Source organism: Felis catus, chromosome A1 (assembly GCF_018350175.1).
Source record: "Felis catus isolate Fca126 chromosome A1, F.catus_Fca126_mat1.0, whole genome shotgun sequence".
Classification (NCBI taxonomy): Eukaryota; Metazoa; Chordata; class Mammalia; order Carnivora; family Felidae; genus Felis; species Felis catus.
The window spans coordinates 101517738-101545084 of NC_058368.1; the positions used below are offsets into that span (position 1 = coordinate 101517738).

Here is a 27347-nt window from a genome sequence, read left to right on the forward strand (position 1 = left end):
AGATCTTGCTGAGTCAGGGTTCTCATTTTGCACATCATTTAGTGTGCTGTTATGCATAGACTGTGAATTTATTGAGGTGTATAAAGTTGTCTTCTTGGTTCTCTGTCATGTTTTGACTAGTCACTTCAATTTTTCCTTTTATGTTTGATTTCTAGTAATAAACTGATCAGGATTATTTTAAAATTAAGGTAAAATATAGTTTAGGGGCTCTTTTTGTTTAATGAGCAGAGTACACATTTTGTGACCTCCTTTAAGTAAATTTTTTTCCTCTGGTTCATAGCTCTGTTTTGGAGAGTTGAAATCACAGTATAAATGACCTTTGATTTGTGAGGTGTTACTCTCCTTATAGTACCTCTTAGAGCTATAAATTGCCTGCCTGTCCATACCTTTTTCTTTCCTTCTCTCCTTGAAAAAGACATGATCTTAGAAATTAACATTCCTGACCTTGCAAGAGGTAGTTTCTCTGTTCGTTCATTCATTCATTCATTCATTCACTCACTCATTTCTGCAGTAGGCCTTTAACAAATGTCTGCTCTGTATTATATGTTATATTAGACAATGGGGAGACTGAGTTGCATAAAATCTCCTTCCGTTGAGGACATCAGATTAAAAAATGGGTTCTCTCAAAGTTGAATAGTAAAAACATTGCATCTTGTCTTTCCTTTAAATTGGTTGTAAGATGTAGAGGTTTCATCAGTTCTCTTCTTCCATCAGGAAGCTCAAAGGTTGTCTTTCTTTTTGTGAAGTTAGCAGCAATTGGTACTTTCCTACTTCCATTAGTTCATTAGGAGTTGCATAATGATGGTATTTGAATTCTGTCATTTCTTACTCTTTAGATGGGATTGTATTTAAAGAGAATATTCTCCTCATCAGTTAGGGCTGATCCTCATGATTAACAGATTCTATATTTGCAGTTTTCTCTCCTTGCTAACATTTATTTGTAACCCTCAAATCCACATTCTTGGTGCTTTTCCAGGCATTCACGGATATTCACATGCACGGAGTGGCAAAAAATTCAAAGTACCTGATGTGCATGTTCCCACCTAAAATCGAGCAAGGTGATGTTCTACCTTCTTTTGCTTTCTGGTGCATTTTTGAGGCCTTTTGATTTTGCTGCTTAAAATGGCCCCCAGTGTAGTACCGAAGTACTCTCTGGTGTTCCTGAACTCCTAAAGGTTGTCATATGCTTTATGGAGAAAAGTATGTTACATGGGCTTCATGGAGGTATGAGTTTTAGTGCTGTTGGCTCTGAGTTCAATGTTAATGACTTAATAACATGTATTAAATAAGACATCTTTAAAGAGAAACTTCTGTGAAACAGGTTGTATATTAATCATTGGATGAAAATGTGTGACCACCGTCTTGCAGGAACTGATCTTCCCTAGGAGCAGTGGTCCACTGTTCCCCATTGCAGGGTTTGCTGCAACTGTATACAACATAACTCCTGGGACCAACTGTTTGTAGTTTTGCTCAGGTAGAGGAGAATATCCTTTTTAATCAGAATAAAAAATATAGTTAAGGGAGGCACGGAAGTCGGTAGTCTTGAAGAGGCATGGTGAGACTTTCTCTGGGATAGGTTCACTGCTGTATCCTGAGACCCTTGCACTGTGCCTGGTACAGAGTACATATTCAGTAAGTATTTGTTGAATGAGAGTAAGTGCTCCAAAACAGAACAAGACTTTCCTTGATGGCTTGGAGTTGTTTTTTTTTTTTATTTTTTATTTTTTTTTTACATTTATTTATTTTTGAGACAGAGAGAGACAGAGCATGAACGGGGGAGGGGCAGAGAGAGAGGGAGACACAGAATCGGAAGCAGGCTCCAGGCTCTGAGCCATCAGCCCAGAGCCCGACGCGGGGCTCGAACCCATGGACTGCGAGATTGTGACCTGAGCTGAAGTCGGACGCTTAACCGACTGAGCCACCCAGGTGCCCCGATGGCTTGGAGTTTAATACCATTCCTGTGTTTGGGGTTTTCAGCCATGTTTACGTTTATAGACGATGAGATGACCTCCTCATCGACATTGATAAGGTGAATATTCCATTAATACAAATTTGATAAGACCTCTACTTGATTTTTCATTCCCATCATGCTTAAAGGATCAGGAGATGAAGGTGATGTATGCTTCTCTGGCTGTGTATATAATAAATGTTTGGGGTGCTGGACGTGCTCAAATGAAACATTCCCTCCTGTTCCAACTATTGAGAATCTACTATTCTCAACTCAACTATTGAGCTGTGATAAGGGGATTGAGAATCTACTATTCTCAATCAACTATTGAGCTGTGATAAGGGGTATTACCAGTGAGAGTATAAATTCACCTGTGAAATTGCAAAGAGGAGGAATAAAAGATACTTTGAGGACCTATGAAATAGTCATATCCTAGTTACTAGAAAGTGGTCAGACCTGGATAGTTAGAAAATTAACTTAATTAGGGGTGCCTAGGTGGCTTACTTAGTCAGTTAAACGTCCAACTTCGGCTCAGGTCGTGATCGCACTGTTTGTGAATTCCAGCCCTGCGTTGGGCTCTGTGCTGACAGCTCAGAGCCTGGAGCCTGCTTTGGATTCTGTGTCTCCCTGTGTCTCAGTCCCTCCGACTCACCCCTGTCTGTGTATGTGTCTCTCTCTCTAAAGAATGAATAAACATTAAAAAAAAAATTAACTTAATTAGATATTCAGTAATATTTATGTACATTAAGAAAATTGAGACTTCGATGGGGCGCCTGGGTGGCGCAGTCGGTTAAGCGTCCGACTTCAGCCAGGTCACGATCTCGCGGTCCGTGAGTTCGAGCCCCGTGTCAGGCTCTGGGCTGATGGCTTGAATCCTGGAGCCTGTTTCCGATTCTGTGTCTCCCTCTCTCTCTGCCCCTCCCCCGTTCATTCTCTGTCTCTCTCTGTCCCAAAAATAAATAAACGTTGAAAAAAAAAATTTAAAAAAAAAAAAGAAAATTGAGACTTCGATAAATTTTTTTCTTTAAAAATTGACTCAGTTAGGGGCCCCTGGGTGGCTCAGTCGGTTAAGCGACCGACTTCGGCTCGGGTCATGATCTCACGGTTTGTGCATCGGGCTCTGTGCTGACAGCTCAGAGCCTGGAGCCTGCTTCAGATTCTGTGTCTCCCTCTCTCTCTGCCCCTCCCCCATTCATGCTCTGTCTTTCTCTGTCCCAGAAATAAACATTTAAAAAAAAATTGACTCAGTTATAACTGGTTATAATATAGTATGTTTTGATACTCCTAGGCTATATCTTTCAAACTTAGGAATACTTTTTGACCACAACTCATAGGAATATATTTGTCACAGCCTGTAAAAATATATTTTACATTGTGACCCAGTGATACATATGCATTGATATAAAGAACAAAAACAGAATCTCATTGAACTAAACTATTCTTTATGACATATGTGTACTCCATTTTTTTTTCTAATTAATACTATTTCATTTAAACAAGTGCTGCTTGAGACTTATTATATTAGTTTAACAACCTGCTAATTTAGGGTCATGATCTGCAGTTTGGAGAACACTGCTCTAATGGAACTGATGGCTGTTTTTAAAGACTAGAATATCCTGGATCTTGATAGGCATATACAAGGGGCATCACTGAAATCAGGTTTAAAAAATGTTAAGTGTTGTAGATGAAAGTTACTAAATATCTGTGAGACAAAATAAGTTTCTGTAGTATGTAATTAGAGAAATTAATCTCCATTTTTGACATTACAGTTAATGATTTAGCTTTTAAAAATAAGTGTTTAGTCTTTTCTTAGACAACCACAGTTGAGCTCATGCCAGAAACCAGTAACTGGGACATTTGCTGCTAATAGAAGCATGTGATATAACAGCAAGCCGTCATATCACAGATATCTTTCTTCATTTAAATTTCGGACAAGCCTGGAGACATGTATTGTAATGTAATTTTTAGAGACTGAATAAAGCATTTGAAACACTGAATGGGTTATTTCATATACTAAACGTGGACTTTTTCATTTCAGATAACAAAGCAGTGAGAAATCGATGCTCTGACAAGCAACATGTGAAAAAAAGTTAATTTTATTTTTGTTTTTTATTTATTTATTCAATTTTTAAAAATATTTGTTTATTTTTGAGAGACAGGGAGACAGTGCACAGGCAGGGGAGAAGCAGAGAGAGGTAGGGAGACACAGAATCCGAAGCAGGTTCCAGGCTCTGCGCTGTCAGCACAGAGCCCGACGTGGGCTCGAACCCACAAACCTTGAGATCATGACCTGAGCCAAAGTCAGATGCTTAACCGACTGAGCCACCCAGGCACCCCAAAAAGTTAATCTTAAAATTTCTTTCACGTCTAATTTTGTGTTTGCAAAAGACATTGATTAACGTGTTCAGCATGAAAAGATAACCGTAGGAAATGTTCATGCTTGATATTACAGATTCACGAAACAGTCTGTATGTACTGCAGCAATATTTGGGAAAGTAGGTGGAGTATTAATCAGCATTTAAAAAGATTTAGAGTTGCTCATTAATATTTGAAAGCCTTAGCTGGCTCTGGGAGGTTTTTTTTTTTTAACGTTTATTTATTTTTGGGACAGAGAGAGACAGAGCATGAACGGGGGAGGGGCAGAGAGAGAGGGAGACACAGAATCGGAAGCAGGCTCCAGGCTCCGAGCCATCAGCCCAGAGCCCGACGCGGGGCTCGAACTCACGGACCGCGAGATCGTGACCTGGCTGAAGTCGGACGCTCAACCGACTGAGCCACCCAGGCGCCCCACTGGGAGGTTTTTTATGAGGTAGAAGATACTATACTGATAAGTTCTCAGACTACCCTGTTTCATCTAGTTGCAATCTAAGAGAAGGTCAGTTGGCTCCATAACATATTAAATTACTGGGCCATGAAGATGAGAGAATCTGATTTTCTGTTTTCTGTTTTGAAGATTCATCAGCAATCATCAAATGAGAAGTATGCCAGTGGCCTACATTTCTGTTCATCGAATCAGATTATGTCTAATGTTTTTTGTATTTAGCAGCTCTTTTTTATCTTTATTAGTGGATGTTACTACATCAAAATTGTAATTGCTTATGAAAAGCAAGGCAGTTGATGAAGCTTATTTATCTCCTCTTGAGGATAATTTAAAGATACATCACTTTAATAAATTCTGCCTTTTAAATATAGATATTGAAGTCAGTATGCCCAGAATAATGATAGAGTCAAACATAATTTGGAAATATTTTGTTAGTATTTGTGCACTTTCATGCAGTTTTAAGCACATTAACTAAATCCGGGTCTATTCATTTTGGTTGTAGAAGGTTTAGGGTTTCAGTTAAAGGGGTAGTATCTCTTATAAAAGTTAAAACATCCTTAAGCCATATAGATCATTATTTAATTCATGTTAAAAGGAAGCGTATGCCAGCCATATTTGTATGAAACTTTTTTCTCTCAGTAGTTTTGTTATCTCTGGATGCCTCATTTTGAAGTTTTCACGCTGTGTTTTTCCATTCTCTTCCTTGTAGTTTTTGAACTTAAAACTTCTGAGAGAAATGTTCTCTTATTGCTATCAACTGCATCAATAGGTATAATACTCTACCAGGATTATGTGTGGGCTTTTAGCAACTGGGGTAGCTTTAATGGACGCTCTGAATCTTGTATCTGCTTATATTTGTTTTTGCGTGACAATTAGACATCAGAAATCAAAAAAATAAATTTGTTAAGTATGGGTAGTGAACTGCATGGTATCTGTTTTGTATTTAGTATTACATAGTTCAGTTTCTTTTGCTTTAAATTTCTTTCTTTATTATTATTTTTTTAAATTTTAGAGAGAGCATAAGCAGGGGAGAGGGGCTGGGGGAGAGAGAGAGAGAGAGAGAGAGAGAGAGAGAGAGAGAGAGAGAGAGAGAGAATGAATCTTAAGCAGTTTCCACATTCAGTACAGAACCTGATGCAGGGCTCTATCCCACGACCCCGGAATCTTGACCTGACCTGCAGTCAAGAGTTGGACGCTCAACTGACTGAGCCACCCAGGCACCTCACATAGTTCTGTTTCTAACGTGACTTAACTTTTCGCTTGATTTCCTCACTTGAAATTTTTCTCACTTGTTTTGTGGTGTGTTTATTGAAAACTGCCCTCAATTCGATAACAAGGTTGGCTTTTTAATAAAGTACAAGTGTTATCTGGTTTTTAGGATAGATTGTTCCTAAAAATGTACCTGTAAAGTAATTTAGTGAGAAAATAACAATACACTTTTCAGTGGTTCTTAACTTTTTTAGGATCATATAATGTTCTGACGATCTGTTGCAAACTGTGGATTCTGTCTTCAAATGCTCAGGAGGTCCCTGGAGTCCAGGTTAGGAATTCTACAACTGTTTCCAGTATTGGTAGACTCTGTTGTCATTCAAAATAAACCAAACCAAAACAAAACAAAAACTATGATTTGTAGAAGCACTTAATACTTTACTTTTCAATAACTTGAAATATTCTTATCAAGTTTTGACAATATTTTTTAGTTACTTTAGGATGAGTTATGTATTTATTCACGGTAGAATTAACATTTTTATTAAGTTAATGACTATATTTGCCAAAAGCAAAGATGTATTAGTCTCTTGCCTCATATTCTAATATTTGAATTTTTCAATACCACTTTTTTTTCTTGAGGAAAAATTAAAAACCTGTCAATCGAGGTGCCTCGGTGGCTCAGTCGGTTAAGCGTCTGACTCTTGATTTTGGCTGAAGTCGTGATCTTACGGTTCATGGGATCGAGCCCTGAGTTAGGGTTTGCACTGGCGAGTGCGGAGCCTGCTGGGGATTCTCTTTCTCTCTCTTTCTCTCTCTCTCTCTCTCTCTCTCTCTCTCTCTCTCTCTCTCTCTCCCCTTCCCTGTGCCCTTCCCTTGCTCACGTGTGCTCTCTCTCAAAATAAATGAATAAACATTAAAAAAAAAAAACCAACCTGTCAGTAAGTTATAAAAGGGGAAAAGAAAATTCCTTTGTACAGGGTTGTCTAATCAGGGTCATAGACTGAGCCACCCAGGCTCCCTCACCTGTTGTCTTCTGTGGCTTGTTGAATGGTGAGTTTTGTGGGGCTTGTTGAATGGTGAGTTCCCTCCTCTACCCCAGGTTGGTTCAGGTTATGATCTGGCAACATTGAGGTGCTGTAGATACTGAGAATATAGGCTGGCAAAAGGGAGCAGTCCCATGCTGCCGATCCAGATAGAAAGGTAGCAGCTATACACTAGGAGGTAAAGTGGATAATAACATGAACTCAGGAATTCTACTTTTTGTTCATCATGTTCTAGCTATACCACGCACATACAGACTTGTTGATGCTGGTCACGGTGGTGCGATTTCTTTACATGTTTGTTTCCTTCTTGGTAAAAGTAGGGGTTCGTTGTAATCCTACTTACAGTTTTGAGAATTGATGGGCTCATCTATTTAAAGTACTTAGCATAGTAAGTGCTCAGCAAATAGCAACGATAGAAATTTTACATAAAAATATTGGCTTCTGGGTTTTCTGGAAAAATTGGAACATCTAGCTTCCTGAATGGCAGCAGTTGTTTACAGCTGAGTAATAGCTGCCCCTTTGGAATGGGGATTCGCTTTCCAGTTTGCTCTAGTCCCCAGTATTTCTTCTTGTCTTATTCTCTGCTTGATTCACCCATGTATATTATCTGCCTTACTTATTTGGACATTTGGATTTGTGACTCATGGTCTACTGGTGTTATAGCTGAAAAAATATCTTCACTTTTCAGAACCGATTTGTCTCTGGTGCTAGGATGAGTCAGTATGGAAAGCAGAAACGCAGACAGTATTAACAGAGTACTTCAGGCGAGGGAGTGCCCTCTCATCCAGGAGATCCTTGGGAGCTCTGGTAGCGCACTGACTGGCATACGAGAATGAGGTTCACTGAGGTGTTTCAGATGAACGAAGAGCCTGATGTTAGGGAGTCTGCTGATATGTACCTGGGAGGGCTCTAAATTGGAATCGTGCAACTGAAACCTGGAAATGTTTAGAGACAGGAAGAACTCATTTATTAATCTGCACTATCTCTTGACTGTCCTACATGCCCAGTGGTGTGCTAGGTTCAGAGATCACAAAGTTACATATAAGAGTACTTGTCATCAAATTCAACAGGCAGTTAAAATATTGCACATAATGTAAGAGTATCCTTAGAAGTCTCCTGGTGTAATTCAATTTTATAGTTAATAAGAGAAGCATAGATGAAGCCTTGCCCAAGCCTTCACAACTAGTCGGTGTTCCAAGACTTCTTTTTTCTAATCCTCCGTAGGCAGGTAGCATCAAAGAGGTCTAGAAGGATATAGCAAGGATTCCCAAGACCTGGGAGAACTGGCATATTGGAGTAGGGTACAAAGATTGGGACTTAGGTATGAGGGAAGGTTATTTGACCTTACATAGAAAATTGGAGCTCGAGATTCTTTTTGGGGACTCAAAGAAGTAAGTGGCTATGTTGGAGAAACCCATGTGGCAATGTACTGTAGATAGCTTCTGGGAACTGTAGGTATACTGTGTAGGACCTGAGGGTATCCTCCACTTGGGAGCCAGCAAAAAGCACGGGCCCTTACTTACCATGGCAAGGATATGAATTCTGCCCGTAATCTGTAGGGGTTTGGAAGAGAAATCTTTCCTACGTCAGCCTCCAGATACAAATGCAGCCTAGCTGATACCTTGAATGAAGTCTGTGAAACCCTGAGCAAATGACTCGGTTGAGCTGTGCCCAGACTTGTGATCCACAGAAACTGTGAACTAATAAGTGTGTATTGCTGTAAGCCATTGAGTTTTTGGTAATTTGTTATAGTGCAGTAGAAAGCTAGTAGTTGTGATCACGTCCAAGTGTACCGTATTTTCCAGTAGAGTGCTAAAATAAACACATTGCTTTGCTGTCTCATTTGAAATACACAGTCCTCACTCCACTGTGCTTTAGAAGCGTGACAGTCCCAGCAGTTTGTGGTTTGTGCTGCGTTGTGCAGCAGTGGGAAAGGGTAAGAGTGCCACATATGGTCTCTCATAACTACTCAGCTCTTGTAGCATGAAGCAGCTGTGGAGATATGTAAACAAATAAACATGGATTCATCCGTAACACAATTTATTTGTGAACAATACAGTTTGAATGTCATATAATTTTCATGTGTCACAAAATATGATCATTCTTTTAATTTTTTCCCCCAGCCATGGAAAAATGTAAAGACCATTCTGAGTCTGCAGGCTGTTCAAAACAAGCAGCAGGCTACATTTAGTCCGCAGGCTGGAATTTGTGGCTCTAGCGAATAGCCACACTTGTAGGCAATTCTAACACTGTTGCTATAATAGGGGAGAGTACTAGCACTGTTTGAGATCCTTGGTAAGAGAATATTCTAACAAAAAATCTAATTTGTTAAAAATATTTTAAAGACTAAGAAATCTGTTATTACAGGTTTATGAAGTTTCTTGAATGTGGTGACCTGGATGGAGTAAAACAGGAAACAGCTTCATTTCTCACTAACCAGTATTATTATATATCTACTTCGATTATTCCCCCTTTGCCACTCATAGATGGCGTCTCAGTGAGTTTCTATTGCTTCCTTGTCACGTGTTTATAAGAATAAGTTCACGTTTCGCAGTGGACTTATTTTCAGGTATTAAAAGTACCTGTTGCAATTTTGAAGTTCAATTTTAAGCTGATTGATTGCTTATTTCTACCCCTGTCTCCCCACGTCCCTCTTTCAGGTTTGGCTCTTGGCTCCAGAACTTTGGGGAAGGGATTTGGGTTTGTCTCGTGACTCTTTGTTCCCCCCATTCATTATGCTGGTTTGCTCCTCCCTGGTCCGTGTCTGGTAGAGGGGTACGAAGGAGAAAGGGCAATAATAGCCCTTTAATGTATGAAACACTTTCAAATGCAGGCAGGTTTGGTTCTTTGGAGGTTTCACAAGGACTTCTGTAAAACAAACAGCAGACCTAGAAATAGTGCATTTTGTGAGGCTATGCATGTATTATAAAAAAGGCATTACAAAAAAAGCATGCACACCAAACTGAAGGTAATTAATGGTTATTACTTCTGGGTAGGTAAGGGAGACGAAGGACAAGGGGTATGGGTATCCCAAGGGATATTTTTACTTTATTATTTGAATTCCTGTTATACAATGAATGTGTTTTGGGTGTTTGATTAAATATAAACAAAAAGCTACATATTGAAAATAACATGAAAAATTATAAGAGGAAAATTACTTCTAGAAGTAATAGAAGTATAGAAGGGCCCTTTAAAACTTCTAAAATAAAATACTGATATGTTCCTTAGTTTTAAAAAAAAAATTTAAGATAACTTTTATGATAATGTTATAGTAGGGAGAAAACATACTTTCAGCTAAAGCATTAATTGTTTTGGATGTGGGTTATTTCTCAAAGTCACATTTAAAAAATAAATAAAAGTCATACTTTGAAGTGTTCCTGACATATAATGTGATGCAGAGGTTTTAAGTATAGTTTGATGAGTTTAGACAAATGTATTCACCTTTGTAATCCTCTCACTTACGGTGTACATTTCTTTTCCCCAAAAAGTTCCCTCATGTTACTTTTCAACCAGACTTCCTAACACCCCAGGCAACACTGATGTGATTTCTGTCACCACAACTCATTTTTGCCGATTCTAGAACTTCATATAACTAGAATCATCACTCCAATATCTGAGAGATTTTTCTAAAAAAATTAAAAATTTAAAATATATACAGAGCTTGGGGCACCTGGGTGGGTCAGGCAGTTGAGCATCCGACTTCGGCTCAGGCCATGATCTCGTGGTCTGTGAGTTCGAGCCCCGCGTCTGGCTCTGTGCTGACAGCTCAGAGCTTGGAGCCTGCTTAGGAGTCTGTGTCTCCCTCTCTCTCTGCCCCTCCCCCACTCATGCTCTGTCTCTCTCTCTCTCTCTCTCTCTCTCTCTCTCTCTGTCAAAAATAAACATTAAAAAAAATATATATATGTATATATGTGTGTATGTATATATATATATATATATATATATATATATATATATACATACACACAGAGCTGTTGATATTTTCTGTTTCATCTTGTAACCATATGTTGGATTTTTCAAGAAATTTGTCCATTTTATTTGACTTACCAAATTAATTGGCATAAAGTCGCTCATAATTATCCTTTATCCTTTTAAAACCTATAAGTTCTTCAGTGATATTCCTTCTTTCATTCTTGTTTTTTGTTTTTTGTGGATTTTCTCTTTTTATTTTTGGTTCTTTTTTCTAGGAGGAAATTTTCTAGGTCACTTTTATTGACCATTTTCAGAGAATGAATTTTTTGGCTTTATTTACTTTCTCTATTATTTATTTTCTATTTTATTGATTTTGCTCCCTGGATAATTTCTTTGGATCTCCTTTCAGGTTCATCGACACTTGGTTCTGCTTTATGCAATTTACTCTTAAGTGCATCCATTGAAGTTAGTTTTTCATTTGAGATATGAGTCTTTGAGTTTGCATTTTTTTGTTTGATATTTTGTCATTTATCTGCTGAGAATTCCTGTGTTCATTCATTGAAACTATGTTTATGTACACGTCCATGGAATATTAACAGTAGCTCTATTAAAGTACTTCAAGTATTTCTATTTTGCTCTTCTCTAGCTTTTTAAGAGGAAAACCTAGATCACTGCCTAAAAACTTCTTTTCTAATGTAGGCATTTAAAGCTTCTAATTTTGTTCTAAGCATTGATCTATTTGCAGCTTATAAAATTTAATGTTTCATTATTACATTTAGTTTTTTTCTGATTTCTCATGTGACTTGTTTTTCACCTTATGAATTATTTAAGTGTATTTAATTTTCAAATATTTGTGGATTTTCTAGATATATAATTTTTGACTCCTTATTTACTTTTTTTTAAAAATGTTTATTTATTTATTTTGAGAGAGAGAGAACACAAGTGGGAGAGGGGCAGGGAGAGAGAGAGAGAGAGAGAGAGAGAGAGAGAGAGAGAGAGAGAGAAAGAGAGAAAGAGAGAAAGAAAGAGAATGGAAATGAGTATCCCAAACAGGCTCTGCTCTGTCAGAGCCTGCACTGTCTGCGCAGAGCCTGACCTGGGGCTTGATCCCACGAACTGTGAGATCACAACCTGAGCCAAAACCAAGAGTTGGATGTTCAACTGCCTGAGCCACCCAGGTGCCCTAATTCTGTTTTGATGAGAGAATATGCTCTATAATATTTTAGTTATATGACACTTAAATTATGGTACTGCATATGATCTTTCTTGGTGAATGTTTAAAGGAAATAATATTCTGCAGTTTTTGGATGTTGTATTTTGTAAATAGTACAGGGTCATTGATGGTAATATTTTGATCTACTCTATCAGTATACATCCTAATATTTTTGTCTTCTGCTTCATCATTTACTGAAACTACATTGTTAACATTTTCAACTATCATTGTCTTTTCCCTTTAGTTTTTTTAGTTTTTGTTTTGTTAATTTTAGTTTAATTTGCTCATACATATTTATGACTTTTATGTCAATTTAATATTTTTGTATTATGAAATGGACTTCTACGTCTTTGGAGATATTCTTTTGTTTTGATATTTACTTTGTATGATAATATATAGCCTCTCAAGCTTTCTTATCCTTGCTGTTTGCATAGTATATCTTTCTCCTTTTACTTTCAGTTTCTTTGTGTCTTTGTATTTGAAGTTGTTTTTAGAGATGCATATAGTTGGCTGTTGCTTTTTTTTTTTTTTCAACGTTTATTTATTTTTGGGACAGAGAGAGACAGCATGAACGGGCAAGGGGCAGAGAGAGAGAGGGAGTCACAGAATCGGAAACAGGCTCCAGGCTCTGAGCCATCAACCCAGAGCCCGACGCGGGGCTCGAACTCACGGACCGCGAGATCGTGACCTGGCTGAAGTCGGACGTTTAACCGACTGCGCCACCCACGCGCCCGGCTGTTGCTTTTTTATATTGTCTGACTATTTTTGACTTTTGAGAAAATGGTCCATTTTCATTTTATGTATATTTTTAAGTCTAGTGTCTTGCTGTTAATTTCTCCTCTATCTTGTTTCTCTTTTGTTTTAATGAAATGTTGTTTACTGTTTTTATATTTTGTCTTAGCTTTTTGGCTATTCCTATTGTAATTTATTTTTATATGTGGTCTAAGTGTTAGAATACATATATATATGTTATATGTATATGTGTTCTTTATACATATATATATATATATATATATGTAGCTACTTAATATTGAACCACATTATTCCTCACTAATATTGTAATTTATTTTTATATGTGGTCTAAGTGTTAAAATACATATATATATGTTATATGTATATGTGTTCTTTATACATATATATATATATGTAGCTACTTAATATTGAACCACATTATTCTTCACCAATATAACAATCTGAAAATAATGTAATTTCATATACCATCCCCCTATGTGTGTTTCCATATATTTTACTTCCATTTTTGTTATAAATGACCCTGAGAAATTATCTGTGCTTCAAACAGTATTTTTTAAGGAAATGAATACCATGCATTTCTGATTTCTAGTGCTCTTGATACCTTTTGAAATTTCCACATTTCCTCAATTTGTAGGTTAATGTTTTTCATGGAACTTGGGACAGTTTCAACCATTATTTATTAAAATGTTTTTTTTTTTTTCTGCCCCATTTTTTTTTTTTAAATGTAATAGAACTTTAATGGCTATTTAGTAGTTTTGAAGACCTCTTTTCTAATTTCAGTATCAGTCATCTTGGAGTCTCATTCCTTTGACAGCTTGGTTTCCTGACTGTGCAGGAAATCTGTTTATTTGCATCTCTGGTAATTTTTAACTGTGTGCTAGACATTTGATTTCAGCTTTGTTAAGAGTCCGGGTCTTTTGTCTCTTTAAGTTTGTTGAGTTTCTGGAATGGAGTTAATTTAATTGGATTATTCTTAATCCTATCTAGGCTTGGTTTTAGGCTTTAGTTGGGCCAGTCTAGCGTAGTTTTGATTCTAAGGTATGGACCTTACTCTTAAGACCTGGCCTTTGTGGTGGGTCAGCTCAGTTCCTGGGACATTACTGAGATTTCTCCATCATGACTACATAGGAACTTAAAGCTCTCCCAGCACTGTGCAGCCTTTAGTATGTCCATTATTCATTTAACCCCATAGTAGCCATGATCTACTAGATATTCCAGAATATTGCCACCCATATGTGTAGTCTAGTTTTTTGCCCTACCACTACCTACCCCCCAGCTCTGTACCACTGCCTCACCTTGTTTACCATGTCCTGCAAATTTCACTTGCTTCAGCAGTGACTCTGATCTGTGATCGCTTTGTACTATCTGTGTTTCACCTGTTCGTGCTGTAGTCACAAAATTATTTCTGGCTAGAGAGCTTGGGTAAAGGTGGGACTGACGTTATGCATTTCCTTTTTCTCAGATATCACAGACCACAGTGCCTATTATCCAGTGCCTGAAAAAGATGTTTCCTAAGTTTTATCCACTTTTACAGTTATTTACAGTAGGACATAGTTTCAGTATCAGTTATTCTATTATATTTGGAAACAGAGTAAACGGTATGTGTAGAACTTATTTGGTTTTACATATACCAAACAGAGGCTTACAGTTTTATCTGCAAACTGTCAGTATGGCAAATATAATAAGAAAATGTATAAACACATTGGCTGTTAGAACTAGTTGCATATTTGAGGGATTGTTGGAAATTGATCAGAAAATACTGTTTGTTTCAACTTCTGTTATGATTGCATTGTGTACTCAGTTTCAGAAATAGGAATTAGACATGATATTGATATTCCTCCTGGTTTTCTTATGTTTTGACGTCAAAGCTTCTTTAGTTGCAGAGTAGGAATCCACTCAAATTGGTAGGAGGATTGCTTACGCTTGCAGAATTGAGGCATGTTAGATGGGTGAAATTCCTAGGGGAGATGAATGGGGAAGCCTCCTCCAAAAACTTTTTTTTTTTTTGACCTTTACTGTTTTCATGTATATGTTAGAAAATTAGAAAACATATCACCCTTCTCTACTTCATGAGGTTGATTCCTGCCAGTATTTCTTAATCTTGTGAAATTACATTTATATTTTAAAGTCTAGTTCATATGTTCCATAAGAATTAATTGTTTCCTGAGGGTGAGCAATTGCTCCTGCAGTGAGTGGACTTGTGACTCTTGATCTCAGGGTTGTGAGTTCGAGCACCAGTTTGGGTGTATAGATTACTTAAAAATAAAATCTTAAAATAAAATTGTTTCCTGTGATGGGTGGCAAGAATATTCTTTGTAGTACCACTTCTGAAGTACATTTCTGTATATAGGCAATGGGTAATAAATATTTGAAATAATGAAGATCAAATGAGAATGTATATTCAGAAAGACCTTGAGAATTATTGTGTATGGACACGTGGAAGGACATTTTAAGTAAAGTCTTTCACTAATTTGCAAAATGTATTCTCTTTTTCTGCTTTTAAATGGAAAATCTTATATTGCCTTGCTGGTAAGAATTGAAATGATTTTAAGTTGGGAGGTCTTAAGTTAGTGAATGTATTATATTAGCTTATGAAATAGTACATTTTTATTACATTTTTAATTTTTAATACTTTTTCTTTGGTTTTGTGATCTCTTTGGTATTAAAGTATAGGACAGATAGTAATGGCCACTTTAAGTCTACTGTGGTTTGATTTAAGTGGGAATCCATAAATTGCAATAATCCATTGCCTAAACTTAATGTTATTAATTTCCCCAGAACACATTCTTTTACTTCTCTAAGTTGACCAATTTTCCTTTCTTAATATTTTAGCTCTCTATGAATATCAGCTTACATCGTTGAAAGGATAATTTGGAAGACATGTTTTGCTGAAAGGACAACTGAGAAAAATTTTACGAATGGGATGAACACGCGCCAGTTAACAGACTACCTACTGCAATTTGAATGTTAACAATTACCCACCTGGTACAGTTAACCTAGTGATGTACCTATTCTCACAATACCCTATTTCAGTGTGCTTGTCTTGATTAAAGAATTCAAAGTGGAGTACCGCAAACTTGATATGGATAATAAAAAGAAAGACAAGGACAAATCAGATGATAGAATGGCACGACCTAGTGGTCGGTCGGGACACAATACTCGAGGAACTGGGTCTTCATCTTCTGGAGTTTTAATGGTTGGACCTAACTTTAGAGTTGGAAAAAAAATTGGATGTGGCAATTTTGGAGAATTACGATTAGGTAAGACTATTTTGTTTATTCCATTATGTTTGAAGCGTTTTTTTTTTAAAGCTAAAAGTACTTTCTAATGAAAATGGTTTAGTTACTGTTTAGTTGTTTACCTGTGGTAATTTTAAAGAACATAAATATTGGAAATTTCTTATGTACTTGTATTTTTGTTTGTAAGGAATTCCCTACTATAAGAATGTGTATTTACTTGAGATCACCCATCTGGAATATGAGTAAAAAGAAAATAAATTTCAAGCCCCGACAAGCTGATAAAAAACACCCCATAAGGTGCCATTTGCTGTGTATTTTTAAGAATGATGTTTAGGCTACTTTTTCAGATTTGAAAACATTTAGCTAACTGATCACTTCAGGAGGATATGTATGGCTTAAAGTCAAGGTAATGTACTGAAACTGCCAAAAAAACCCAAAACAGTGAAATTTACATACATCCAGAGTGGCACGCAGAAATCTATGTTCTTAATAAGGCACACAAGGTGCTGATTCAGTTTATTTTTTCTAATCAGGCAGGTTTGGTAAACATTGGTCTAATTAAATCTCCTAACTCTACATTAAAGGCAATTGAAACTCGGTGAGGGAAAGTTATCTGCCAGATGTTACACAGCAATTTAATGACATAGTTGGGACTAAAATCTAGGTTTTTAACTCCTGCAACAGTAGAGATGTGGCTTTCTTGAGTGAAGAGAAATAAGAAGAGGGTAGTATGGTTATATGGGCGTCAATATTGAGGTACCCTGAGGCTGTGGTCAGTGGACCACTGAGAATGCAAACCTGAGAAGGAAAGAGGAAAAACTTGGCTTCACAATTTTCCTTAGATGCAATCCCACTTAGAAGAAATAAATCCAATTGTGTGTTTATCTATTCGATTAGTTCTCTTCATCTTGTAAAACACCTGAATTTGTAGGTCACCCTTCATTTTAATACTACTTTGTGTTGTTAAGGCACATTAAATCTTTGAATGAAGCAAGCCAGTAAAAGCCAATGACATACTTTGTAAATAGCTGTGATTGACATGTTTGGCAGACTCTTGCATTTTAGTAGGGACTCAAATGTTTGGAAGGGTGAATGTTTCACAGTTTACTTTTTAGGAGATTGAGCTAGATATTTTAAAATTCTTGACTGTTTCTGATTTTGGAATTAGAAAATCTAGGTTATTTACTTACTAACTCTGAGCTCCATTTATCTGTCTATTCAAAGCGTGTTGCCTGTCCATCATGTATGAAGCATGACTAGGCACTGATAATACTGGAAAAATATAAAAATTGTTCTTGCTATTATGGAAAACATAAGTTATTTAACCACTTGAGGCCTCAAATTCCTCAACTTGAAAATGGAATTCTTCCTGCTTGGGATTCTCTCCTCCTCTCTGTGCCCACCCCCCCAAACATAAATAAATAAACTTAAACAAAAAGGGGCACCTGTGTGGCTTAGTCACTGAAGCATGCCACTGTTGATTTCTGCTTATGTCATGATCTCATGGTTTGTAAGATCGAGCTTGCATCCGACTTTATACTGATAGCAAGGAGCCTGCTTGGGATTCTCAGTCTCTCTCTCCCTCTCTCTGTGCCCCTCCCCCACTCGAGCATGCACATACATGTACTCTCTCTCTCTCAAAAATAAATAAACTTAAAAAAATGGAATTACTGCTCCTTCTTAGTTGATTGTGAAGATAAAATTCAGACGATCATGTAAAAGGACCCATCAGTATACCTGCACATTTTAGGAAAGCATTGACCTGCATGCTTAAAAGATATTAAAATACTTGTTCTGTTTTAAAATAAAAAATATGGCCTACTGTAGTGTATTTATTTATATATATGAAGTAGTTTTACAGGTGCACATTATTTTATATGTATGTGTGTACCCTATCTCTCTTTGTGGATCTGACTGTTATTACTATAGTGCTTTGGCCATTTTTATTTAGAAGTGGTTACATATAATTTATTTTGAAATAAATACGTATATGTTTATGAACACATCTGTGTGTATGTATGCACGTCTGTGTGTGTATAAACACACAGAACAATTCTAGCTGGCCCTTTTAACTGGGGTAATATGAGAAACGATGTGTACCTTATATTGAAACTATATATGCTGCATACAGTGAAAAAGCAGTAAAATACCCCTTTGTGGTGTGTGAATAATTGGAAACAGGAATAAGATGATTTATTAGTCTGTCCATCCATCCATCCATTTGTCATCTACTTATCTATCTGAATCTCTGTATCTGTCTAGGGTTATTTGTTGTATATTTGTATAAATTGATTTATTTAAATGTGATCTCTATACTCTATTTTTGTGTTTTATGCATATTTATAAAATAGATAATACCTATACTTAGCTAATTTATTAATTTTATTCCTTCTTACTGACAGGATACTAAATAAAGTGGCATTTTACTCCCTTTTTAAAGGCCCCAAATAATTTCTTCCTATAAAAACAGTTGTTGAAACATGGTTTGTATACCTGGATAAACATGCTGATGTTGAAACCTGGTTTGGATTCTTAAAGTGCTTGCTTTAAAACTACATTAAAGACACATCTTGTGTATTTGATTCCTGGCACTAAAATTTTTGTGATTAGTGTTGGGTGAGAAAGAATATAAGGTATATGTGTTATAGATAAGGAATTTTCAACACAGATGCTGTTGGCATTTTGGGCTAGGCAGTTCTTTTTACAGAGAGAACTGTTCCAGATATTCATGTTGTTTACAACTTCCGACTTCTTCAACACTAAATAAAAGTTGTAACTCCATGCACAACCCCAAATGCCTTCCCCCAGCCATTTAAAAAAAAATTTTTTTAAACATTTACTTATTTTTGAAACAGAGAGAGACAGAGCATGAACGGGGGAGGGTCAGAGAGAGGGAGACACAGAATCTGAAACAGGCTCCAGGCTCTGAGCTGTCAGCACAGAGCCCGACACGGGGCTTGAACTCACGGACTGTGAGATCATGACCTGAGCCGAAAGTCGGCCGCTTAACCGACTGAGCCACCCAGGCGCGCGCCCCCCCCCCCCCCAGCCATTTTAAATGCCCCAGGAGGAGACAGTATTAAGCACTGTTGAAACTACTCATACAAGTAATGATTTAAAAAAAAAAAGTGGCATAAAACTTTGACCTTGAGATTTAAAAAAAAATAGGTAAACCTTGCAAATCATCTAAAATCAAATTTAAGTAATTGAGAGCACATTTTTATTCGTAAGTGAAATGTTCACTGTGTTTTTGTTTTATTTTATCTTTATATGTATGGTGGTAAGGCTTGCATTCTGTGCGTTTTTGATCTGTTTCTAGCTTAGACAATCATCAAAAACCCTTAGAAAGTTTCTTTTTAAAAAATTTTTTAAGGCTTTTTTTTTTTTTTTTTTGAGAGAGAGAGAGAGAGAAAGAGAGAGCGAGCGAGCAGGGGAGGGGCAGAGAGAGAGGGAGACACAGAATCCGAAGCAGGCTCCAGGCTCTGAGCTGTCAGCAAAGAGCCCGAAGCGAGGCTCAAACCCACGAACCGTGAGACCATGACCTGAGCCGAAGTTGGATGCTCAACTGACTGAGCCACCCAGGTGCCCCTGGAAATGTTTTTGATAGGTACTGAATGAGAACAAACATAGCTAGCTAAAATATAGTGTTTTATTGTATTTATTTGTTTTTTTGTGTGTATTATATTTTGACCTCTTAAAAAAAAAATCTTTCTGACTGGAGAGAGACTACTCCCACTGGGGCTAGCCAATTCTTAGAGGCAGCAAAGGATTCAGCTGGGAGCATGCCTCTGATCTGCAGAGTAACCAATCTGGAGCCATACCTCCTTTGCCTGGCCTGTATATTCCAGCAGGCTGGCTTCTACTTCATTAATCATCCCATGATGAGGTACAAGACAACAAGACACCCCTCCTATAGCCCAAAGACCACCAGAATTACTCAAACTACTTAATCCTAAACTGTTTGCCCTGCCTTGCCTTGGCTTTCTGTAGAAACTCCAGTAAAGGCTTTGGCCTGAGCTTCTCCTCCCTTGTTTCTGTCTTCCACCACTTGACCAAAACAGGATCCTTCTCCTCTAGGACCTGTGAGCATAATAAACTCTGTTTTCCTGAGCCTCTGCTATGTCCCCTCTTGAAGTTGCAACTGACTGACTGTCACCTAAAAGAACACAAAAAAGGGTGCTATAAACTGCTGGATGAGATACTATGTGTATGTGAAATAAGTGGCTGTAGTTTTTGACATCATTAGGTATATGACAGGAGTTTCAATAACTTTTCTTATTTTTGTCTTCTTTTTTATATAGTTCACAGTTCTTGTTGGTTTTTATTTAAGAGTTGTTTTGAAAATTTTGCAGGCCCTACATTCTATATCAAATATGCAGATTTGAGTGCATTCATCATTTTTTTATGCTTACTGATTTTTTACTGTTACTAACTGTAGTGTATTATAAAACTTAATTGAAAAATGTACTAATCAGTAACAGACGGTGATACTCTAAGAGATCCTAGAATATAGGGTGTTAAGCAAAATAGGTTTTTTTGCTTTTGGTTTTTGTTTCACGTAACACCAGAGGAAGAGCCCTTGGGGCTTTTTTTTTTTTTTTTTTTTTTTTTAATGGTAGCACTAGGGTTTATTAAGCTGCACCTTAGTACAGGCATTGGGGCTTGCCCATGGTGCTCTTGAGGTATAAAGCTGGACAATCTGCCAATTCTTCTTGAGCAATGACACCAGGAAATTGACAGTTAAGTGGATGTTGTGTACAAGCTCATCATCTGTCATGTTCACGTGGCCAACGGCCACTGCCAGACAAAGCAACTTCATCTGGAATTGGATCATGGACTTCACCTCATCCACTTCGGCCACCATGTTCTCACTCTGGGTCAGCAAGGAAGGAAACTTGCCAGCCTTATTCAGGCCAGGGCCCAGGCTTTGTGGAGTCTGCTTGATCAGAGATTTGGAAGCCGAAACGGCATCATGGCGGTCAGGGGGCCTCTGCGCCCTCAGTATATGGACTCAGTCTCTGTGTGCAAGGTGATTGCTTCTGTCTTTGTCATCTGCCAGCCAGCCAGCTAGCAAGAGGAAGAAGAAGGATCAGAATGTCAAAAACACTCATTTTTGGAAGTGAGGAGTGACAGACCTGTGTCCCCTCATACCCAGAACTTAATTACATCGCTGAAAGAGAGGCTGGAAATGTAATCTCTAGCTGGACAGCCATTTTAAAATGGACTGGTTCTATTATTATAGAATGGAGGGCATGGATATTGGTGGGTAACTAATAGTTCCTGCTATAAACAGATACGTAGTTTTTGTAGAACAGGGTTTTCCATGATAATTACCACCCAAATACTCAAAATTGGTAAAACCATCATTTCAAGTTCAGTAGAGCAGAAAGCTCTCCTGGAAATGACCTTTGAAATTGGATTAAAACATCAGTTAATTGGAACCACTTTGCTTGGCGCCTTGTTGTAACTGGATTCCCCTTATACATACATTCCCTCCCTGTCACACATGTAATACACACAAACACATACCTACACGCAGGTCATTTGTTCATGCCCGAAACAACAAACACTGATTAAAAGCCAAGTGTGTGAGCCTATGCCTATGTTAGGTTATGGGGATGTAACAAAAATGTATTGTTTCACCATTGTTCATGTCTAAAAATATAATCCTCGAAGTTCAACAAAATCTGTAATGTTCAAAAAAAGAATCATGCTTTAAGGTTTAAGTGCTTTGTACCATGACCTAAAAGACATTTGAGTGTAAATGCCAATAAAAGCAGTACTTCTAGATGAATTGGTATATTTTGGTTCTGTGGAATCTATATATAACTTAACTTCTTGTCCTGTGAATAATTTTCCCTGTGTACCTGTGACTAAACATCATATAGTTAGGAAAAGATAATAATGTCTTGAGGAAATACAAATTCTGTCTTTGAACTCAAAATGGAATTATTCCTTTGTGAGACACAGTTCCTCAAGATAAAGTTCCTCACCATATCATTAAATTGTTCACTCTCTGCCTACTAGTGGATGCCTGAAATTTCATGTATAGTGTATTCTTGAAAGTATACATGAAGGCACATCTAAATGTTGAACTACTTGACTAAAAACGTGATAGGTTTCTGGTATGATTGGTTTCATATTTACGGGATCGGCAATTTATATTCATGAGCTATTTAATATATAGGTTATGTATATTTAAATAATACCTACAAATATATATAATATAATAAATATATTTATAACTTATAATACATTTTTATATATACAATATATACAAATATATTTGTATTTGTAATATATTTATATTGCTAAACGTTCACCACATTTGGCACTCCTGTTGAGTTCCATCTCTGTGCCAACTGTCACGGGTTATGAGACCTATCTATTAAGTGTTAGTACGAATGCTTGTTTTTTTTTAATCTCTCTTTTCTCCTCATTCATTTTTATAAAATAGGGACGAGATTCAAGAAAGGAGTACGGTATTTGGATGAACAGACACTACTGTATAATGGTGGTGACCTATCAAGAGACTGAAATTTTGCCTAGAAGTTTTACTGCCGTTCATTAGCTGCTGTAGAAAAGGAAGTTAGGGCTATTATGGTAGAAAATCCCATGTGTCAAAGTTGCTCATTCTGTGTTCAGCCAGTGTGACCAGGGCCAGTTACTGTCACAGTTAAAAAAAACAAAGCAAAAACACTTAACGTTTTTCTGTTTTTCTCATTATAAAAATAATGAATGCCTATTGAAAAAATACTGGAAATTCAGAAATCACATGCTATTTTTGTTCTTTTTCCTGTGCTTGTGAAGAAACACTTTAATTTAGGTATTAGATTGTCTTTGTATACTTATTGCTTCTAAATTTTTCTGTACTACTTCACTTGGGCTACAGATGCTGACTGACCCAATGGAATTTTCTAGATTATTTTCCATTGGCAATGCCAAAGATTACTGTAATTCATTTGAATTCTTTACATGTTATAGATACTGAGTCTTTATTTTGGTTTGTCAGTTACCTGTTCTTTGTATATGGTAAATGTTTTTCAATATACAGATAGAGACGTTTAATATATTTTATGGTTTCCAGTCTGTATAAAATCTTTTTACCTTTTCCCACCTTTTAAAATGCCCATAAAGACTTTCATATATTGGGTGGTAAGCATTTTTTCTTGTTTTATGGTTTATATCTAAGTTTTTAAATGTTCAGCATTTAATATGGGTATAAGGTAGGGTGCTAATAAACCCATTTCCCCCTCAAAATCATTAGCTAGTTTGTCAGAGCCAATTATTAAATAATATGTTTCTTACTTTATTTCATTTTTAATATATTCAGGAGTTTCCTGTGTGTATAATGTATTTACTAGATGACATATGAGCTCTAATGAGATTACTTACCATAATAATGAAGGATTTAAAATGAGGCAGTGATTGGGAAAGGAATTTTGTATTCCTGTTTTCATATAGGAGTTCTGGTTTTTAAATGTATTTTCAGCATGTGTTTGACTATTGATTTACTTTCTGAGTTGTGTGCAATAATATTGCATCAAAATAAGAATCTTCTTATTTTTGTAAGTGGGCTACCTTATTTAAGTATCACTTTCTACTCTGAATCCAGGTGAAATGCTAATTATGTCCTTGGGTGGATCAATTTAAGATTTCCTTGTCATTGCTTCGATCTCTGGAGCAAAAACCTTTGCTTCATTTAAATGTATTAGTGCTTTTTTTTCACCCAGAGTAGAGTTTTACATAATGTACCTTTAAAAATCAATTATTGATACAATCTGATCTTTCTTCTTTCTTTTTCAAGGGAAAAATTTATATACAAATGAATATGTGGCAATTAAACTGGTAAGTTTGTGTTTCTTTTTTTTTCCCTTAATTATTTTCCTGTTTTTCTTTGATGATTAGTTTACATTTTAATTACTTTTTTGGTTTCATATCATTTATAACTTGAGTGTTTATTGGGAAAATGATATGCATAACTGGTTTTTTGTGTGTGTGATTAAGCTCCTAGCATCCACATGCCTCTCAAGTATATGATAATGTGTGAATGTCTGTATTTTCCATGCCGTGAAAACTCAATCCCTTTACTTTGATATCATAGAATTTAATTTTTGAGTTTTGGCACAATTTGTAATTTCAAGAAACTGGCCCGTTGGCGTTTTTAATTAGAGAAAAACTAGAAAGCAAAATTTCTCTTAAAGATTCAAGTATTTGGACAAATGTGTCCTTAGTATTCTGGATTACCCACTTTCCTGGGGTGCCTGGGTGCTTCAGTCGGTTAAGCATCCAACTTGGGCTCAGGTCGTGAGTTCGAGCCCTGCATTGGGCTCCCTGCTGAGAGAGAGGTCCCTCTCTGCTGAAGCAGGTCCCTTGTCCCCCTCTCCTGCTGCCTTTCCCCCCCCTCAAAAATAAACATAAAAAAAAAATTGACAATGTCCTTCCAGGTAGCTTCCAGTATCTTTTTTTCCGTTGATATTTTGAATATGGTAAAAGTGGCTATTAGTTGACCTTCAGGGGTTCAGAAATTACTGATGTGTGAGGAAGCTAGCAGGGAAAACAAACTCCCATGCAACCACTCTCAAGTCCTCAGTGTGCCATCTCTGACAGCTGTAAGGCAGCTCTGTTCTGCAAGACTGGAGATCTGGGAACTTTTAGAAGACACAGCTTTGTTCAGGCACCACTTTTCTCTCCCGTCTTGCCAGCCAGGTTTCCCTGAGGCTAAGCCTGGCTTGGTTTTTCCAGTCTGCCGGCCATCGTCAATCTTGCCTCTGCCAAAATAACCACTGTTACTGGGGTAATGTGAGATTAATAAATCAGGAGAGAGAATTAGAAGAAGAGGCTATAGAGAGAAACAGAAAAACTTTGGGGATGAGGTAGAAAACCGTACTACTCAATGTGAAGTGTCTCAGGGAGTGTAGACCAAGTTTCACCGTAACGAGTGCTGTGTGTTTTCACTGGGAAGTAAAGATGCACAGTAGGTTGTTAGAGCCCCAGGAGAGACTGGCTGGCTGACTGACATATAGTTTGGGGCTGGCCTTGACCTAGATGAGTTCACCTTGGTTTAAGGTCTGGCCCTTGGTTTTATGATGGCAAATCTGGTTGGGTCTCTCTTCAGATTGTCCCTGTTAATTAAAGGTAGATGCACAGTAATCATTCAGTTCACACAGTAATCATTCAATTCCCCAGTAATCATTCAGTTCACACAATCAGTCAGGCTTTCAGAGATGTAAATACTTGGAAGCGTTAACTTCTAATTTCAAACGAGGTATCTTGCCATTAATGTCCACAATGCCCAACTCAGTATAAACGATATGTTTGCTTTCTGTAGGCTGATCTACGGAGAAAGCAACTTAAAATTACAGGGTTCCCTTCCGAGCATGAAATCAGAACAAGGGGAGTTAGTCTGTATGAATCAGAATAGGGAGGCCCAGGATGCAGGGGCTGGACGGTGTTTGAAAGAGCATTGCTGACTTTCATTTCTTTGGAATTCTTCCTTTTTCCATGTTCTAGGCCACCGGTCTAGGACCTAGACAATGTGTGGTGTTGAGAGTGGGGGTGGCCCGCAAGGATAGGAATGTAGCAACGCCCAGATAACTGCTGCAGCAGCCTGTGGTGAGCCGCTCCGCTCCCTGGGGCCTGTGAACGATGCTCCCTGATGCCCTGAGACACGGAAACCATTGTGTCAAAGCAGGAGCCACTGCTCTAGACTGTCCTTTCCTGGTCTGTTTCAGTCACTAATTGGTGACCCGTGGGTCCTGTTCTATTCAGATTTGGGGCTTGTTGACGCTGTTGGCACCATTGGGGCCTTAGTAAACAATCAGTCTGTCATCTTCCAGCCTTCTTATGTATACACGCGTGTGTACAACTCTCTTTAGTTTATCTTCGTGCTGTGTCACTCTCCCCTCGTTTCTTTCCTCCTTCCTTTTTTTGTGGACAGTCATTCTCTGGTGTGATGTGCCCCCTTTTAAAGCACAGTGATCAGCACTACATATAATAATAGTGTTTTTTTGTAAAACTGGCAATTTTGGGGGCTCTTTTTTTTTTTGTATTTTGAGGTTGAAGTATGCTACACAGCGTCGTCTTCACCTCCACTTGATCCAAAAATCTTTTTGGTAGAACAGAAAACGTTTCACATGAACGACTGGACCATAGTTTGGTACTTACTTCGTTAAATATTTATGTATATAAAATATGTATGAAATATCCTTCTATGTTTTATTTGTATATATTGTATCTTTAAAACAGATCCCAGTTTTCTTCAGAAGCTGCTTTAAAAGTAATCACTTGAAAATGTTAAGTTTGGATGCTTTCAATGCTATCTGATTTCTCTAGTTAGGTAGAAATAGGGGCATTTTGATAACGGTGGTGTTGAGAGAGCATATTTCACTGATGACTTCAGCTCTGCTATCTCTTAGAAAGATTTTTACGTTCATTTAATGTTATGCTAGTTCAGATGGATAGTTTGTTTCAGGGTAAGTTGTTAATTTGACCTCACCTGGCACCCTTGTATGTTGTTATTTGCACTTCCATAATAACCTGTTGCTAATGAATCATGAAAATGTCAACGTGTGATGAGGTGACTTTTGTTATATGGTGGTATAATAAAATTTTACTGCTGGTTAAGTACTGGAATCAAGCTGAACTGACTCACCTAAATTAGATCTGAGTTTCTGTTTTTACCAAGGGAGTTTGAGTGATTGAATAAGTTATGGTGTTTAATTTCATTGGTGATTGCATACGTGGTCATCTTTCTTTACATCTTATAGTTACATACTTCTGTATAGTTAACTGAAGAATTTATAGTTATGATAGCACTCACTTTGTGGAGGGCACTGTTTTCAGTCATGTATATAAATGTGTATACATATATATATATAAAATAGGAATAAATATATGCATATATGTATAATGAAAAAAGATAAAGTTTTATTCCTCTTTTATAGAGGAGGAAACTGAAAAGCACAATAAGGTTGGTAATTGGCCAAAGTCTACTCAGCTAGTAACTAGTGGATTCAGGATTCTGACTCCGGACGCTTTAGTTTTAGTGTCTGTGCTTTTTCGTGTCTGTCCTGCCTCTCAACAGCTAAGCTGTTGGTTTTCTCTTACGACAGTCTTTAGGACTATACTTTTTCCTCTGGGATTTTAATCATTCCTGGTCTGAAGTGTTTGTCATGGGTCATAGTTTTCATGACGCTATATTTTGAGA

General features: G+C 37.2%; 1 protein-coding gene across 14 annotated transcripts in view; it reads left to right on the top strand.

Moving 5' to 3' along the window:
• The window catches only part of CSNK1G3 (casein kinase 1 gamma 3), a 106577-nt gene that overhangs the window by 15667 nt on the left and 63563 nt on the right, over positions 1 to 27347 (top strand). For 13 of the 14 annotated variants that reach the window (XM_045058295.1, XM_045058289.1, XM_045058315.1 and 10 more), the window contains exons 2-3: positions 15732 to 16159; positions 23946 to 23986. In XM_045058295.1, the coding sequence (XP_044914230.1) occupies positions 15982 to 16159; positions 23946 to 23986 (219 nt within the window). In that variant the 5' untranslated portion in view covers positions 15732 to 15981. Of the gene's footprint in view, positions 1 to 6284; positions 6310 to 15731; positions 16160 to 23945; positions 23987 to 27347 lie in introns of those variants that run through there. The other variant, XM_045058307.1, reaches the window with a different exon arrangement.